A 16,412-nucleotide genomic window follows, 5' to 3' on the forward strand; every position below is an offset into this window, starting at 1 on the left:
TGACTCCAATGTTAAATTATTGTTTCTGTTACTTTTGGGTGCATCTAGTATTTTCCTGCAATTATCATTTTAACAGAGGAGTTGTCAGTTTGATATAAGTATCCTCTGGTTCAGCTTTGAAATGTTCCTTCCTACTCATTCAAAAATGAAATTCAGCAAACTTTGTTTGCAGGCCATATAGAATTTTGCTTCAAAGACAAATAGTTTCTGTAGTAAGATTGAGTGAAACCAATTGATTAACATATTATGGAAGTTAATCTGGCAAAGACAAAGTTTTATTCTAGAACAAAAATGTGAAGTTATTTTTTGTTACAATCTTGCAATCTTGGTGGGCGGCACGGTGGCACAGTGGTTAGCACTGCTGCCTCTCAGTGCCAGAGACCCAGGTTCAATTCCCGATTCAGGTGACTGACTGTGTGGAGTTTGCACATTCTCCCCGTGTCTGCGTGGGTTTCCTCCGGGTGCTCCGGTTTCCTCCCACAGTCCAAAGATGTGCAGGTCAGGTGAATTGGCCATGCTAAATTGCCCGTAGTGTTAGGTAAAAGGGATAAATGTAGGGGAATGGGTGGGTTGCCCTTCGGCGGGTCGGTGTGGACTTGTTGGGCCGAAGGGCCTGTTTCCACACTGTAAGTAATCTAATCTAATCTAATAACATTTACCCGTGGTTAAATGCCAGATTATCTGCAACCAAACTTGGGTGAGGTTAGCTAATTTGTTTTGGCAAAGGCCAAGCTCCCCTTAATTTACATTTATTGTCCATTTCTGACACTGACTACAAAGTTGTCTTCCTATTAACTCTCATGAGGTGGCAGTGCTAAAAACTGCTTTCAAACATTCATATCTACACAACTGAAACAGCATATAGCTGTGAATAAGCATAATTAGGAATCAGTTATAGTTTCCCAGTCAGATTGTACGAAAATGTGTTAAAGTCATTATCTGACCTCATTCTCCATCCCTAATTGTATGAAATGTGAGGAAAAAGTACTAATCAGATCAATAACCCATTCTTTAATTTCAGGTACACCCCTGTTGGTCGATCTTTCTTCTCTCCACCTGAGGGTTACTACCACCCACTGGGTGGAGGGAGAGAAGTCTGGTTTGGTTTCCATCAGTCTGTCCGACCTGCCATGTGGAAAATGATGTTGAACATTGATGGTAGTGTATTTTCTGTTGAACAGTTAAATTGATTAATTGTCCTTTTACCTGTTATTGAAGGTCAAGATTAATGTCTGTTTTTAAAAAAAATTATCATGCACATCCTGAGAATGAATAAATTACACAGGCTCGGGCATAAAAAACATGGCCACATTAGACAATGAACATTATACCATCTGTGCAAGTATACTCTGGCAAAAGGTTTTTTTTAATGAAAGGAAGGCTGCTTTGCAGTCAGTTGCATTATAGAAAGCAACTGGCAAAATTAGGATTTTTAAAAAATGGTCCTTTTAGTTGCTCTGCAGGCAAAAATTAACATAAAAGTATCAGTTTGTTATGATAGCTGCATTAACATTCATTGCTTTCACATTTAAAACAGCTGTGAAGAGAAAACTGTCTTGTGCTGTCAGTTACTGTCCTTCTCATAGGTGTCACTGTAAACTTTATGGTTCAATGAACGCTCGTTCAATCTGGCCCACCTCATTCCCGAGAACTTGGTCTAGTAGTGCTTCCTTTCTCTTTGGACAGCAAACATTGCTGAAGCAAATTCTCCTGAATGCATCCTAAGAAATTTTGCTTCTCTGTCCCCTTTACCCTCCAACTACTCCAGTCTATTCAAATATTCCCCATAATAGTTACTGTATCATTTTTGAACATCTCAAAATTTTCTCATCTTTACCACTATTTGGTGGCCAATAGACTACATTGAGAAATGCCTTTTTCTTTGTCCCTTGGCTTTAGCCAAATCACTTCAGTCATTGCCCTTGCTCCTCCACCCCCCCCCCCCCCACTGTAATGCTGCACTTAATCAATACTACTCCCCCACCCCATTTTAATTCTTGCCTATCTTTCTTGCACACTTTGTCTCCAGAAATATTTAACAACCAGTCCTGCTCTTCTTCGAGTCAGATCTCTGTTTTAGCTACACCATCATATTTCTACATGGCAGTCCCTGCCTAAAATTCATCAGTCTAGTTGAGTATATTTGTGCATTCACATATTGGAGTAATTACTCGAAATGCTAAATTGTCTGTTAGTGACATCAGGCTATATCGGACGTTAGGATGTGGCTGTGCACATACATCCAGTTCACATTTCTCTGTCATGATTTGTCAGCATTATTGCATGAACAGATTTCCACACCTTTAGTTCATGTTAGTTTTTAGAAGCAATACCCAATACTCATGCTCCTCGGCTATTTTCCCCAGCTCCTTACATCAATTTCACTCCAGGATGGGGTGCTGCTTAGTCCCTCGTTCCATTAGTTTTGACCCCTGCGGGAGAAAGTGATTGTTCAGAAGTCAAGGAAGCTTTGATTAGCTAATATCCCTCTGAAGCGTTTAATGTTTTGTTTCAGCTGATTGTATGTGATCACAGTGATTGTACTGGCAGCAGCATCTTTGTGCCAGCTGTTGCTGCTCTATAACTGGGCAATGATGTCTCACTGCGCACTGTGTTCCTATGCTTGCACACTCATTGCTCCATCCAAAGAAGGCCTTCATATATACAAATACACAGTAACACTGATTTAGACTTTATTATTTTTTCCCTTACTCTGAACCCACCTATTAACTAATTTGCTATCCTAGTGCTGTCTCTCTCCTAGTTCTCAGATTCCTGCCAATTCTTTTTAAATCCTTCCCAAAGCACTAGGAAAACACTCTGCAAACAACTGAGCTGCAGTTCTGTTTGAGTGCAAACCATCTGTGCTAAGACCAAACTCTCACTGGCTCATTAGGTCTCTATAGACATGTATGCTCTCTTTTCCTCCTCGTCATGGGTCCTGTCGTGACTGAAGGCATGCGACTGCCCACCAGTCTTTTTGTAGCAAAAACTTTTTGAAATGATGCAAATAGTGACTTATTGTAAAGCATTTGTCATGATGCTGTTTTGTATCCTTATGTGCACATTCTGATATGGTTGAAGTTGGTTGTTAAAGCTTCAAGTACAAGCACCGTGAAGTGAAAACAGGTCCCCTGTTGTTATCAAATGGTTGTATTCCTTTCCTAAGTACATGGATTATCAAATGGCTTCACAGGGACAGCTTGCATTTATGTAGCCCCTTTTATGAAGTTTCCCTATGTTAAAGATGCTGTCTTATTGCAAGCTGTAAAGCGTGCTTAGGATTGCTGTGGTGTTTCTTTTAAAGTTACTTTTCACCTTTTATCATTTTTGCTAAAAGTTTTTTGCCAGTCACTTTTGAACAACAATTTTAATCTTACATGTTGCACTTGTTAGTTATATGAGTAATAGTAATTGACTATGGTCTACTTTTACCTTATTTTAGTATCAGCAACAGCTTTCTACAAAGCTCAGCCTGTAATTGAATTTATGTGTGAAGTCCTTGACATACGGAACATTGACGAGCAGCCAAAGCCTCTTACTGACTCTCAAAGAGTGCGTTTTACAAAAGAAATTAAAGGTAGGTTTCATCATTTGACTTTTTGTTTTGGTGTTCTTGACATTTGGTCAATATTTTATAAGTAAACACAGCTAATTACATGCAGCAAGGCACACAAACTGTGATAAATGACCAGAAACGCTATTATTATAAGTATTTGCTGAGGAGGAAATGCTTGCCAAGACACCTGAACAACTGTGTTTTCTCCATGTAGATGCTTTCACGGTAATCTTGCATTCATTCATTCAACGTCAATATTTTGCAATGAATGGATTTTTCTTACATGCAGTCACTCTTGTAATGCACATTGTGAAAACCAATGCAAACAGTGAAAGATCCTACAAGCAGCAAATTAAAGGACTACCACATTTTTTATGTTTGATCAGTTAAATAAATAACTGTGGATGCTGAAGATTCAGAAGAAAAACAGAAATTGTTGGAGACACTAGTCCTTCAACAAGGTCCTGCATGGTAAACTGGTTAGTGAGGTTTAGAATTTTGTGGGAAGCTAGGGAAGAGATTATTGGGCCCCTTGCTGAGATATTTGTATGATCGACAGCCATGGATGAGGTGCCGGAAGACTGGAGGTTGGCTAATATGCCTTTATTTACGAAAGGCTGTAAGGAAAAGCGAGGGAACTATAGACTGGTGAGCCTGACATCAATGGTGGGTAAGGTGTTCAAGGGCATTCTGAGGGATAAGATTTACATGCATTTGGAAAGGCAAGTACTGATTAGGAATAATCAGCATGGCATTATGCATGGGAAATCGTGTATCACTTAATTGAGTTTTTTTTTGAAGTGATGAAGGCAGCATAAACTTTGTCTGAATGTACTTCAAGATGTTCGACAAGATTCCGTATGGCAGACTGGTTAGTAAGGTTAGATCACAATGGGATGCAGGGTAAGCGAGCCAGTTAGATACAAATTGGCTTGAAGGTAGGAGAGAGAGGGTGGTGGTAGAGGATTGCTTTTCAGACTGGAGACCTATGCCCAACGGTGTGCCACAAGAATCAGTGCTGGGTCTACTGCTTTATGTCATGTGAATAAAGGAGATATGGTTAGTAAGTTTGCAGATGATGCTAGAATGGGTGGTACAATGGCCAATAAAGATGATTGGGCAACAGGATCTTGATCAGTTGGGCTGAGAAGTGGCAGATGGAGCTTAATTTAAATTTATGCGAGGTATTGCATTTTGGTAAGGCAAATCAGGGCAGGACTTGTACCCTTAATGGTAGAGCTGTGGAGAGTGTTGTCAAACAATGAAACCTTGGGGTGTGGGTGCATAGTTCCTGAAAGTGGAATCGCAGGTAGTCAGGGCGATGAAGAAGGCAAAAGTAAGGACTGCAGATGCTGGAAACCAGAGTTTAGATTAGAGTGGTGCTGGAAAAGCACAGCAGGTCAGGCAGCATCCGAGGAGCAGGAAAATCGATGTTTCGGGCAAAAGCCCTTCATCAGGAATAGAGGCAGGAAGCTTTCAGGGTGGAGAGATAAATCTGCGTACAATTGTGGTCACCCTTCTATGGGAAGGATGTCCACCCTGGAGGCTTCCTGCCTCTATTCCTGATGAAGGGCTTTTGCCCAAAGGGTGGTGAAGAAGGTATTTGACACACTTGCCTTTATTGGTCAGTGCATTGAGTAGAAGTGTTGAGATATCATATTGTATCTGTATGGACATTGGTCAGACCATTTTTAGAATACTGTATACAATTTTGGTCACCCCTTTAGAGGAAGGATGTCATTAAACTTAAGAGGATGCAGAGAAAATTTACAAGGATGTTGCTGGGGCTGGAGGGTTTGAGTTATAGGGAAAGCCTGAATAGGCCAGTGCTTTTTTCCTGGAGTGTCAGAAGCTGAGGTCCAATCTTAAGGAGCTTTATAAAATAATAAGGGGCATGGATGGAATGAATAGCCGATGTCCTTTTCCTAGAGTGGGGGAGTCCAAATGTAAAGGGTATAGGTTTAAGATGAGAGGGGAAAGATTTAAAAAGGACCTGAGGGATAACTTGTTCACGCAGAGGGTGGTGCATGTATGGAATGAACCGCCAGAGGAAGTAGTGGAGGCTGGTACAATTACAACATTTAAAAGGTATCTGGATGGGTATATGACTAGGAAGAGTTTAGAGGGATATGAGCTAATTGCAGGCAAATGGGATTAATTCAGTTTGAGATACCTGGTCAGCATAGATGAGTTGGACTGAAGGGTCTGTTTCCATGCTGCATAACACTATTGTTCTAGGTCTGGCTGCATCTGTGGAGAAGAAGCAGAGTTTATGTTTCAAGTCCAGTGACCTTTCTTTAACTCTGCATTCTCTCCACAGAAACTGCCAGACCTGCTGAGTTTCTCCAGTAATTCCTGTTCTTGTTTCATTTCTTTAATTGATGTGGTTTGAGAGATGTATGTTGGCCAGGATACTGGAGGACTCTCCTCTTTGAATTGGCACATGGGGTCTTCTACATGCACTTGAGCCACTAGGTAGGACTTCGGATGAATGTGGGTCAGTGGTTAGCACTGCTGCCTCACAGCACCAGGGACCCGGGTTTGATCCCAGCCTCGGGTGACCGTCTGCATAGAGTTTACCCATTCTCCCTTGTCTGTGTAGGCTTCCTCCTGGTGCTCCGGTTTCCTCTCATAGTCCAAAGATGTGTAGGTTAGGTGAGTTAGCCATGCTAAATTGCCCATAGTGTTCAGGGATGCGTAGGTTAGGTGTATTAGTCATGAGAAATTTAGGGTAGGGCAATGGGTCTGGGTTGGATACTCTTCGGAGGGTCAGTATGGACTTGTTGGGGACAAATGGTCTGTTTCAACACTGTCGGGATTCTATGGTACTTCTATGATGAAAGGTGGCAGTGCAGCACACCCTCCAGTATTGGACTGGAATAATGAGTTAGATCTATGGGCTTAGAACTTCGGCTGCCAGTTCTTATAGCTTTGTCTCCCATTCACCCAGTAACCTGCAGCTAATGAATAGTCAAACCCAAGACTGCAGTTTTTGTTAAACCAGCAGTCAGAAGATCCATTTTTCACTACTTTATGCATTTAGTGATTTAACTCTGGCTGTTTAAAGATTTGTGAGGTTACTGCAAAATATTCACAGATTTTCAGATCAGCCTAGCTGCAGTCACATCAGTGGAATGCCACAATCTTGGCATATTATATTTGCAGTGGCCAGTTCATCATAGTTCCTCCATATGTAAGTAACTTTGGAATGTACTTTACTCCATCCCAAAGGATGGAGTAAACCCAAAGGTGTATTTCATCTGCAATACACCCTGTCAATTCTACAGCACACTGTTCGTACTTCACAGAAACATCAGTCTAGGTTACGCATTTAAGTTAGATGGGGTTTAAACTAGTCTTCTAACTTGCTGAGAGTACCTGCTTGAGGCCACCTATAAATTTGTAAAATTGTTGTTTGAAATGGGCAAAATTCTACATGCCCTGTACAAACAAAAAAAGGGTGCTTGGTAGTAGACTTATTTTTGATATTTCTTTCTTTGGTCCATTGCAGCTTTTAACAATTTACATAAGTGGCCATGACAGACCTGTTTAAAAGTAACACGTTGCATTCACACACAATTAGGCATTTAGAGATGAAGAGAGTTTAAAAGTAATGCTGCAGCATGAAATTTCACATTTCCAAAACAAAAGAGTTGGATCATTTATGGATAGTTTTTCTTCTCTATAATGCTGCTGCTGCTTGGTCTTCAGCTTCTTTTGTTCAATGTATTGTAGGAATTTGGGATGTAAGACAAAATAATCAATAGTGAAGCTTCTATTGAGCATGTTTTATGGGAGAACAATATCTGAAATGGAAGTTGTCTTCCAATGTCTGTCTTTATTCAGTGGACAAAGCACAACAGATCTGCAGCTTCTGTTCAATAGCATTCCTCTCATTCCACAAACTATTCATATGCTGTATAAACAGAATTGCCAGGCATTTTCACGAAAAAGCACAAGCAGTAATATAAATATTTAAACTGGAAAGGAGATTTCTTTTGTGTTAATGGTTTTCCTGTTAGCAGGTAGCCCTCCATTATCATTACCGAATAACAAAAGGCTGTGTATATTGTATGAAATGCTGTTGAGTGGTTTATCAGGTAAAGTGGAATATTTTCCCATACCACCCCCTCCTTTGCAAGCAAACACATTCCTGTTCCCCTCCCCTCCCTTTATATTAAGAACCACTTAGAATGGTAATCCTTTGTTATTAACTCTGTCCATTTATTCTGTGGGCATGTTTGACAACAATAGGAAGACTGTGTACTCAGTTTAACATTGGGTTTACTAATTGATCCTGCTGTTCAGAGCATTCCCTGATATTATCGGAAGGTACAGCATATAATACAGCAAGTCTGAAATGCAATGCTGTCCAAGCTCACGGTTACTGTCCTAAACTATGTCATTCATAGGACCTGTGCAGCTCTTCCTTGCGAGATACGCTCATGCTCAGAAGCACAAGGGAAAATCAGGGTTTTTGGGGTTTCAGGAGCAAAAGATCATTTACACTGCATAGTTGCCTTCTGACATCTACATCAAATGCTCAAAGTGTGAGAATAGAGCATTAGTTTCATTGGTTGGCATGTTAAGTCATATCCTCACTGCAGAATCATACATGCACTTCTGATATAGGTCACTGGATGACTTTCAGAAAATATTTCTTGTCTTTTGCATCCAATGCCATCAACTAATTTGGCTCAAAACTGGGAATACAATGTAGATCTTAATTGTCAGCTTATTAATTCTCTAACCAGCTGAACCATCAGGGCACTTCCAGTATTCCTGGCCTTGATCTTTTTGTTCTGATTTGTACAGGTTTAAAAGTAGAGGTGACTCACTGTGGACAGATGAAGAGGAAGTATCGAGTGTGCAATGTCACCCGGCGGCCAGCTAGTCACCAGACGTTAGTATATACTTTAATGCAATGAAATTAGTGTTTCATTCTATGCATATATCTATGAAAAGCAGTCAGGTTAGTTGACCTTTGAAACAGACTTTAGTGGTGCACATATTTATTTCTGGGCTGTAGTGTGGTGGTGCTCATAGTTCTGAACTGCAATGTACTCATTGGTGGAAAGTAGATCTTCATTTGCTTTCAAATAGCGTAAATGAAAATCAGTAAAGATCCAAAAAACAATCTAAAATCTTGCAACAAGTGAATACAGCTGTACTCCTATCCCATTTCAGTTTTTTGAACAATCTGAGGCCTACTAAAATGTGTAAAAGTAATCTTAAAATTTTGGAATTATAATTGTAATAACAGCACCTCATTTTTATGTAATGCTTATACTATGGACGCTGTCTTGTGACACTTCAGTTACAGGATGCGGAGCAATAATTGAGTAAGAGGTGACTGAAACCCTCTCAAAAGTGGTAAGTTTTGCAGTGATCCTGGTAGAAAAATAGAGAAATTTAGAAGTTTCGGGAGTGCATGGCTCTAATTTAGGGAAGGTGGGATACAAAAAAAGAAATCTCAATAGGTGATTTAAATTGGGATGTAGGAATCTGACTTTGTGGGTGGGGTAAGATTGTTGAGGTCTTTTAAGTGAAAATGTTGAGACTATTAGTAGAATTTTACCACATAGAAGCATACTGTTTATCTTAAAGAGTGACTGCCAGTGTTTATGCTGCAAATGAGCCTCCCCTCACTGTACTTCTAATCATGTCAGCGTGTCCTTCTACTTCTTCCCTCATTTACTTAACTGGCTTTATCTAAATTCATCTACTCAATTCAAGTCAGAATTTCACATTTTTATCAATCACTAAGCAGGTATTTCTCTGAATTTGTTTTTGGATTTATTGGTGATTATACTTGTTTTAAAAAGAAACCTTGCACAGGACTGAGATGCCTCATTCATTTTTAAGGAGTGTAACATAGTACCTTTAAATTAGGGGACTGGGAACCAGTAGAGGTTGGCAAGGCCAACGACAATGGAGAGCTGAACCTAGCACAGGATAAGATGGCAAGCTGTTGGGAGATAATGTAGTATGGAATATTATAGACCAGCAAGGAGAGTACTGGAGAAGTTAAGCTTAGAGAAATTGAATGGGAGCTTCAGTGCATTGGGAATTTTAGCTGAAAGCAGAAGCAAAGATTGTTAAAAAAGATTAAAATAAATAGGCTTGGGTTATGAATTGGACATGAGATGTGAAATTCATTTCAGGATCGAGCAGGGTCCTCATTGAATGCTGTCAAGTTCTGCTTGATGGAAAGGAAACTGAGCTAAGCTGTAAAGTTTTTGTTGAGAGTGAAACACATTGGCCCTCAGCCTTTCTGATACGTGAGAAAAAGCCAAGTCAGGGGTTTCTATGTTTGTGAACATCTGGTAATCACAACGTGGTTATTTTTCTCCCAGGTTCCCCTTGCAACTGGAAAGTGGACAGACTGTGGAGTGCACAGTAGCGCAATATTTCAAACAGAAATACAACCTTCAGCTAAAGTACCCACACTTACCCTGTTTACAGGTGGGACAGGAACAGAAGCACACCTACCTGCCACTTGAGGTGAGATGTAACTGCAGTGTAGCTGAAGGGAGAGCCTCTCCATAGGAAAGAGCAAGAGGTTAGGAAATTTTTGGTGAGACCGAAGACGTGAGTCTCCAAAGGGGAGAGTTTTTTTTAAATGGCAGCAACTGGTTGAAACTGAAAAAGACAGACCTGGGAAAAGGGGCTGGAGAGTGAATTGGGGAGACGAACAGGCACTGTCGCAGACCAGGTGCAGGTTTGATGGCAAAATCTCATTTATAAAAATATAAATGGCAGCATATATTTTAATATCTGAAGTGCGTTGTTTAAAATGAGAGTGGCAATTGGTGCAGCACAGAGCACACTTTAGTTGTGTAGAGAGTCAAGGCTGAAGGATAATGGAAAGTGCAGTAGCATCATCTAGTGGTAGGCAACTTGCACTTCTCATATGATGAGCAAATGTTAACACAGCTTTCATTTCTGCTAAAATGTTTATCCCTTAATAAAAACTACCAGAAAGATTGCAGCTCTGTCAGTTTATTGTAACATTGCTGCAGCCTGTTGAACACCTGTGTGTATGACCATAGCTGATTTTAAAAATACAAAAGAAGCTTCTGAATAATTTCCCTTCCCTGACAGTAAAATTCTTTGCTCTGTTTTACTGTTTTGCAGTGTTACACCGTCATTTTTTATCAGTTGTCAAAATCCTTATTTCATTGGTTTCACACTCTAGTGGAACATGAGAAATAAAAAAAATGCCAATTTTTACTTACAAATATAACTTGGCCAGGACTAAGATTCCTTGTTCATTTTCATAGGTATGTAACATAGTACCCGGACAACGATGCATCAAGAAACTTACGGACAATCAAACATCAACAATGATTAAAGCAACAGCACGATCAGCACCAGACAGGCAGGAAGAGATCAGTCGACTGGTGAGCAGTGGAAATCCATATAGACAATAGATTTCTGATGCACAATTCATTTGGGTCTTGCGTTTAATTCATATCTAGTGTCACTTGCGTGGCCACTCTTTGTTTTACAGGAAAATTGTTTATAGTTTTCATTTTCCATTTTGCAGTTTAGTTGTTGTCAGTGAGAAGTTAATTTACTTAATATAATCAGAATTATAATAAGTCCCACCTGCTTCAGAGGTGTGTATTAACATGTCTGAACAGATTGTTTGGAAAATATTTGGAATTTACAACACAGAAGAGCATTCAGTCCATCATGCTGATGCTGCTGTTCCACTGAAGCTAATCATTCTGTTCTCATTTCTGTTTCCTTTATTCTTTGATCAAACTAATGGTTTTCATTTGAATTTGTTATAGTCTCACCTCTGTAAATCGCTTGTGATTACCTATCCCATATTCTACTAATTGTCTCCATGAATATATTTCTTGTTCAAACCTCCTCCCAACAACAATTTTGAATCTATTACCTTTGTTCCACTGATTACAAGTTCTCATTGTTTATATTTTTAACATAATTTTGAAAATCTCTATTCAATCTTGTTAACCTTCTCTGCCCCAGTGAAGAGAACAATGTTTGAAAAGCTGTAACCTGGTTATAGTATATAAAAGGCAGGTTATTGACTCATCTGCTGGTGCTTCATCCTGAGCCATCTTCTTGGCAGTTTTTCAGTTATGAAAGGATAATTTGAAACATGCCTCTTCATCCCCTTTCCATGGCTATAACTGTGCATACAAATATTTAGTGAATATATTATGACTGTAGAAAATGTCCAGGACAAGCCCTTACAGTTCTATCACTATGTCATTGCCAAGTGCTCAGGCTCTCTGTACCGAGCAAGTTGATCTAAGATTCTTCTCTTCATTTTCAAATTTTGCAGACTACATTGTACCTGAAAATAACCTTCATGTTCATCATCCCTTAAAATCTTCACTCTCCCAGCACTAAACCATTTCTCACCATTGATGTTCTATGCCTTGCAATAGGTGCCTGCTCTTTATTGGCACCTGCATTTTTAACTATTTTTAACCTCTCTGTTTCTGAAACTTTTTATTCTCTCTTTCCTTATTCTGTATCATGATACTTTCCTAGTTTTCCAACTTTGCTCTATGACTAAACTTGGCACTCTGGCTTGGAATGTGCAAGTTGCTGAGCACCACTGTCTGAAAACATGTTGACAATCTCCATGTTTTCAATAATGATGGCAAGTATTCCCTATATTCTTCATGTTTTTTTGTTAGACAAAACAATTGTCTAGTAATGGATGAGGTAGAATTGTATCCAGCTCAACATCAGCTTGGCCGAAACTGTTCTTTACAATCTTCATCATAACCATAGCCCCAATTCCATCTCACTTGCATATCTCACTTGTAAATTGCTTACAGATTTATAATTGAACTCACTGGTGCTCAATTTCTGTCTTGCTTGATCCTAAGCTAAACATCCACATTATATCTGGTTTATCACTGAGACTGCTTTCATTTCTCATATTGCCCATCTTTTCTCCTGCCTCATTTCTGTCACTATTGAAACTTTTATGTGCACTCTTGTCACCTCTGGGCTGCATTAACTAACTTTTTACTGTTTGTCTTCCTGACTTCCCAAAGTACCATTCACAGATTTTTCTCAGTTATCTGGAGGTCTGCATACTGCACCCACCTTGGCCCACTTCTTACTCTTGCCTTTGCCAGTTTCACTGGATCTGCATGTCCCACTGTGTTAATATCTCCCAACCTACCTCTACTAGACTCAAATTAACACCCTCTACTCTGGTACACTGTATTTTCTTCCACTTTCTGATTGGCAAAATAACCTTTAGTCATCATGCCTCAGCATTCTGAATCTCATAATTTGATTTCAAGAGTGTCTGTTTAAATCCAGTACTGGATTTAGTCAACTTCATTAACCCAGCCTTCAAACTCTTGTAGTGTCCAGTTTGCTTTTCATGTAGCACCTTTTGGCGGAGAAAATAAGAAAAAAATGTATGTCAAATTTGAAAATCTCTAATTTCTGCAAGGGTTTCAGCCATGGGATTCTATGCTAATTGATATTTTATGTGCAGATGAAGAACGCCAGCTACAACCTTGATCCTTACATTCAGGAATTTGGGATAAAGGTGAAAGATGACATGACTGAGGTTACAGGCCGGGTTTTGCCAGCACCGATTTTACAATATGGTGGCCGGGTAAGTGACAGCTGTTCACAGATATTCGCATAAGAGAAGACACCATGCATAATTTGGAGAGCAGCACAATAAAATACTGTGATTGAGTTCTAACATGATAAAGATCGATTGTGATAACTGTCAGAGTAGCATAGAGGATTCGGTAGACTTTATACCCATGAATGTAGTCTATGCCTAATCCAACTGAGTAGTATTTTCTGCCCAAGTTCACCTAACTTAGAACATATATCAAAAATAAATGGGCTTGTTCTTTCTATCTGCAAGGAAATCTTAAAAACTGTCCCAAGAGTTGAGTGGAGAGGCAGAACATACCTAACTTTCTCCTCAATGGAACTGAGAAATACAGAACAAGAAGATAATTGAAAGCTGATTTTAGTTGGGCAGAAGGCAAAATGTTGTAGGTACTGGCAATCTTAAAAGAAAACCTCAAATCTTCAGAAGCATTCAGGCATTGAACAGAATCTACGGTCCAGTAGTCCTGAGAACGACTCATGTTCAAAATACTTCATCTATTCTCTTTGCAAATACTCATGATGTGCGGAATGTTTTCAAGAATTTGCTTTAGGGCTAGAAGAAGTCAACTAATATTTTCATCTTGATAATATCCAGTAACCTCCTGCAAAAAAGAAAATGTGTCTGTGGACATCGTTGAGGGCAGTGTTAGGACCATGTTCCAGATTTGTATAAACTTCTAAGCACATAGAGTTGAAAACACTTCTCAGACCAGGCATCATCTGTGAAGGTAAGGTCAGAGAAGAATCTGAGAGTCGTCATGCCACAGCTGAGGTTGAGAAAGCAGGACAGACCTTCATGGTGACCTCTGCCAGTACGTGAGCTGAACCTGTGCTGTTGGCATCACTGTGCATTGTAAACCAGACATCCAGCAAACTGAGCAGAGAAAGAGGCCGTTCAGTCCATCATGTCTGTACATCTGAAATATAAATAATGTTTAAACTGAGATCATCAACCTGAAACATTAACTGTTGCTCTTTGTATTGATATGTTAAATTATTTGCTGATTGATTTCAGTAGCTTCTATGGCTTTTATCAGATTTTCATAAGTTGCTGTGTTTTAATGAAAAACAGCCACCTGATTAAGGTAGTCAGCACAAGCCTTATTCCCATATATGGACAGGGGAGAGAGAATTAAGTGTTTGTTCAGTGATGTCCTTAGTGTTCCCGTTATCACTTCCACTTCAGAGAATTCATGGAAGGAAAACATTGATTATTTTCCTGATCAATCTTCAGGCAGTATTTTTCAGTGCGATTCTGTAGATAGATAAGAGGTCATCTTGATAGTCCCATCCATCGCTCTGTCCCAAATTACGAAGATTAAAATTTAAATGGATTTTAGAAAGGCCTTCTGGAGAATACAACTCCTTTCTTTAATCTAAATATATCTGAGTTAATCTGGTCCTTCACTTGCCGACAAGTAAGTTTGAACTTTTGATTTATTTTTGCATCTTACTGTAGCCTGTGCTTCACCCTAATTCAAATAGTTTCTTATCTTTGATCCCTGGTGCAATTATGCTACTTTAACTTCTGGCACCCTCTGCCCTAACAATGTATTCCTTCACTTATGACCCTCTGCTGTTTTCTATCACCCCATCTTGGCCCATCTGTTCCTGCTTTTAGAAACAGCCAGTTATCAGTTTTCACTATCCTAGCGTCTCTTTTATTGTGTTCAATCCATCCTTACTGAAATTGTTTTTCCTGCACGTGATGTTTGTTGTATAAACACAAGTTGTTAATGAAATTGTTGCCTCATATGGTCAGGAGTTCCTTGTAACGGTTTTTTTATTCACATTGCTTGGTTCTATATGGATCTTGTCATCCTCAGTATGTCAACAAGGGTGACATTTGCCAACCTTCATGATTTGTCTTTCGTCCTGTGATTCATTCAGCCAATTCTAAAGCCAAAGGTCTTTGGACAGAGAGGACAAGAGTTGCTGTGGGAAAAGAGGGTTCTCAAACCAGGGTTCTGTGTTCCTTCTGCTTTGGCTGCTTTTCCACAGCAGAGGTTGTGTACTCAGCTTTGTAGCTACCTTCAATTGTATGGCCATGTGGCACAATTTGCAGCAAGATTCTTCCATATACCAATGTCATATAGGGGTGCAGCACGGAAACAGACCCTTCAGTCCAACTCGTCCATGCCAACCAGATATCCTAATCTAATCTAATCCCATTTGCCAGCACTTGGCCCATATCCTTCTAAACCCTTCCTATTCATATACCCATCCAGATACAATTACAGCATTTAAAAGGTATCAGCCTCCACCACTTCCTCTGGCAGCTCATTCCACACCCGCACCACCCTTGGTATGAAAAAGCTGAGGTACGGTGTCTCAGTGGTTGGCACTGCTGCCCGACAACACCCAGGACCCGGGTTTGAATCCAGCCTCTGGCGACTGTCTGGAGTTTGCACATTCTCCCCATGTCTGCATGAATTTCCTCTGGGTGCTCCCGTTTCCTCCCACAGTCCTAAGATTTGCAGGTAGGTGAATTGGCCATGTTAAATTGTCCATAGTGTTTAGGGATGTGTAGGCGAGGTGCATTAGTCAGGGGTAAATGTAGGGGAATGGGTCTGACTGGGTTACTCTTCAGAGGCTCGATGTAGACTTGTTGGACCGAAGGGTCTGTTTCCATGCTGTACGGATTCTATGTATTCTTAGGTCCCTATTAAATCTTTGCCATCTCACCCTAAACCTATGCCCTCTAGTTCTGGACTCCCCCACCCCAGGGAAAACACTTTGTCTGTATTCCTGATGAAGGGCTTTTGCCAGAAATGTCGATTTTGCTGCTCCTCGGATGCTGCCTGAACTGCTGTGCTTTTCCAGCACCACTCTAATCTAGAACCTTGTCTGTTTATCCTATCCATGCCCCTCATGATTTTATAAACCTCTATAAGGTCACCCCCCTCAGCCTCTGACACCATTCAGCCTCTCCCTGTAGCTCAAATCCTTCAAACTTGGCAACATTTTTGTAAATCTTTTCTGAACCCTTTCAAATTTTACAACATCCTTCCGATAGGAAGACGACCAGAATTGCACGCAATATTCCAAAAGTGGCCTAATCAAATGTCCTATACAGCCGCAACATGTCCTCCCAACTTCTATACTCAGTGCTCTGCCCAATAAAGAAAAGCATATCAAACGCCGCCTTCACTATCCTATCTATCTGCGACCCCACTTTCAAGGAGCTATGAACCTGCACTCCAAGGTCTCAGCA

At 40.1% G+C, this 16,412-nt stretch overlaps 1 protein-coding gene across 3 annotated transcripts in view; it reads left to right on the forward strand.

The window, feature by feature from the left end:
* The window catches only part of LOC140453592 (protein argonaute-1), a 115,512-nt gene that overhangs the window by 46,838 nt on the left and 52,262 nt on the right, over positions 1-16,412 (forward strand). For all 3 annotated transcript variants that reach the window (XM_072548404.1, XM_072548403.1, XM_072548405.1), the window contains 6 exons: positions 1,022-1,158; positions 3,446-3,580; positions 8,375-8,462; positions 9,916-10,063; positions 10,843-10,962; positions 13,062-13,184. In XM_072548404.1, coding sequence (XP_072404505.1) covers positions 1,022-1,158; positions 3,446-3,580; positions 8,375-8,462; positions 9,916-10,063; positions 10,843-10,962; positions 13,062-13,184 — 751 coding nt within the window. The remainder of the gene's footprint in view (positions 1-1,021; positions 1,159-3,445; positions 3,581-8,374; positions 8,463-9,915; positions 10,064-10,842; positions 10,963-13,061; positions 13,185-16,412) is intronic.

The sequence above is a fragment of the Chiloscyllium punctatum genome, chromosome 27 (assembly GCF_047496795.1).
Source record: "Chiloscyllium punctatum isolate Juve2018m chromosome 27, sChiPun1.3, whole genome shotgun sequence".
In the NCBI taxonomy this organism is placed as follows: domain Eukaryota; kingdom Metazoa; phylum Chordata; class Chondrichthyes; order Orectolobiformes; family Hemiscylliidae; genus Chiloscyllium; species Chiloscyllium punctatum.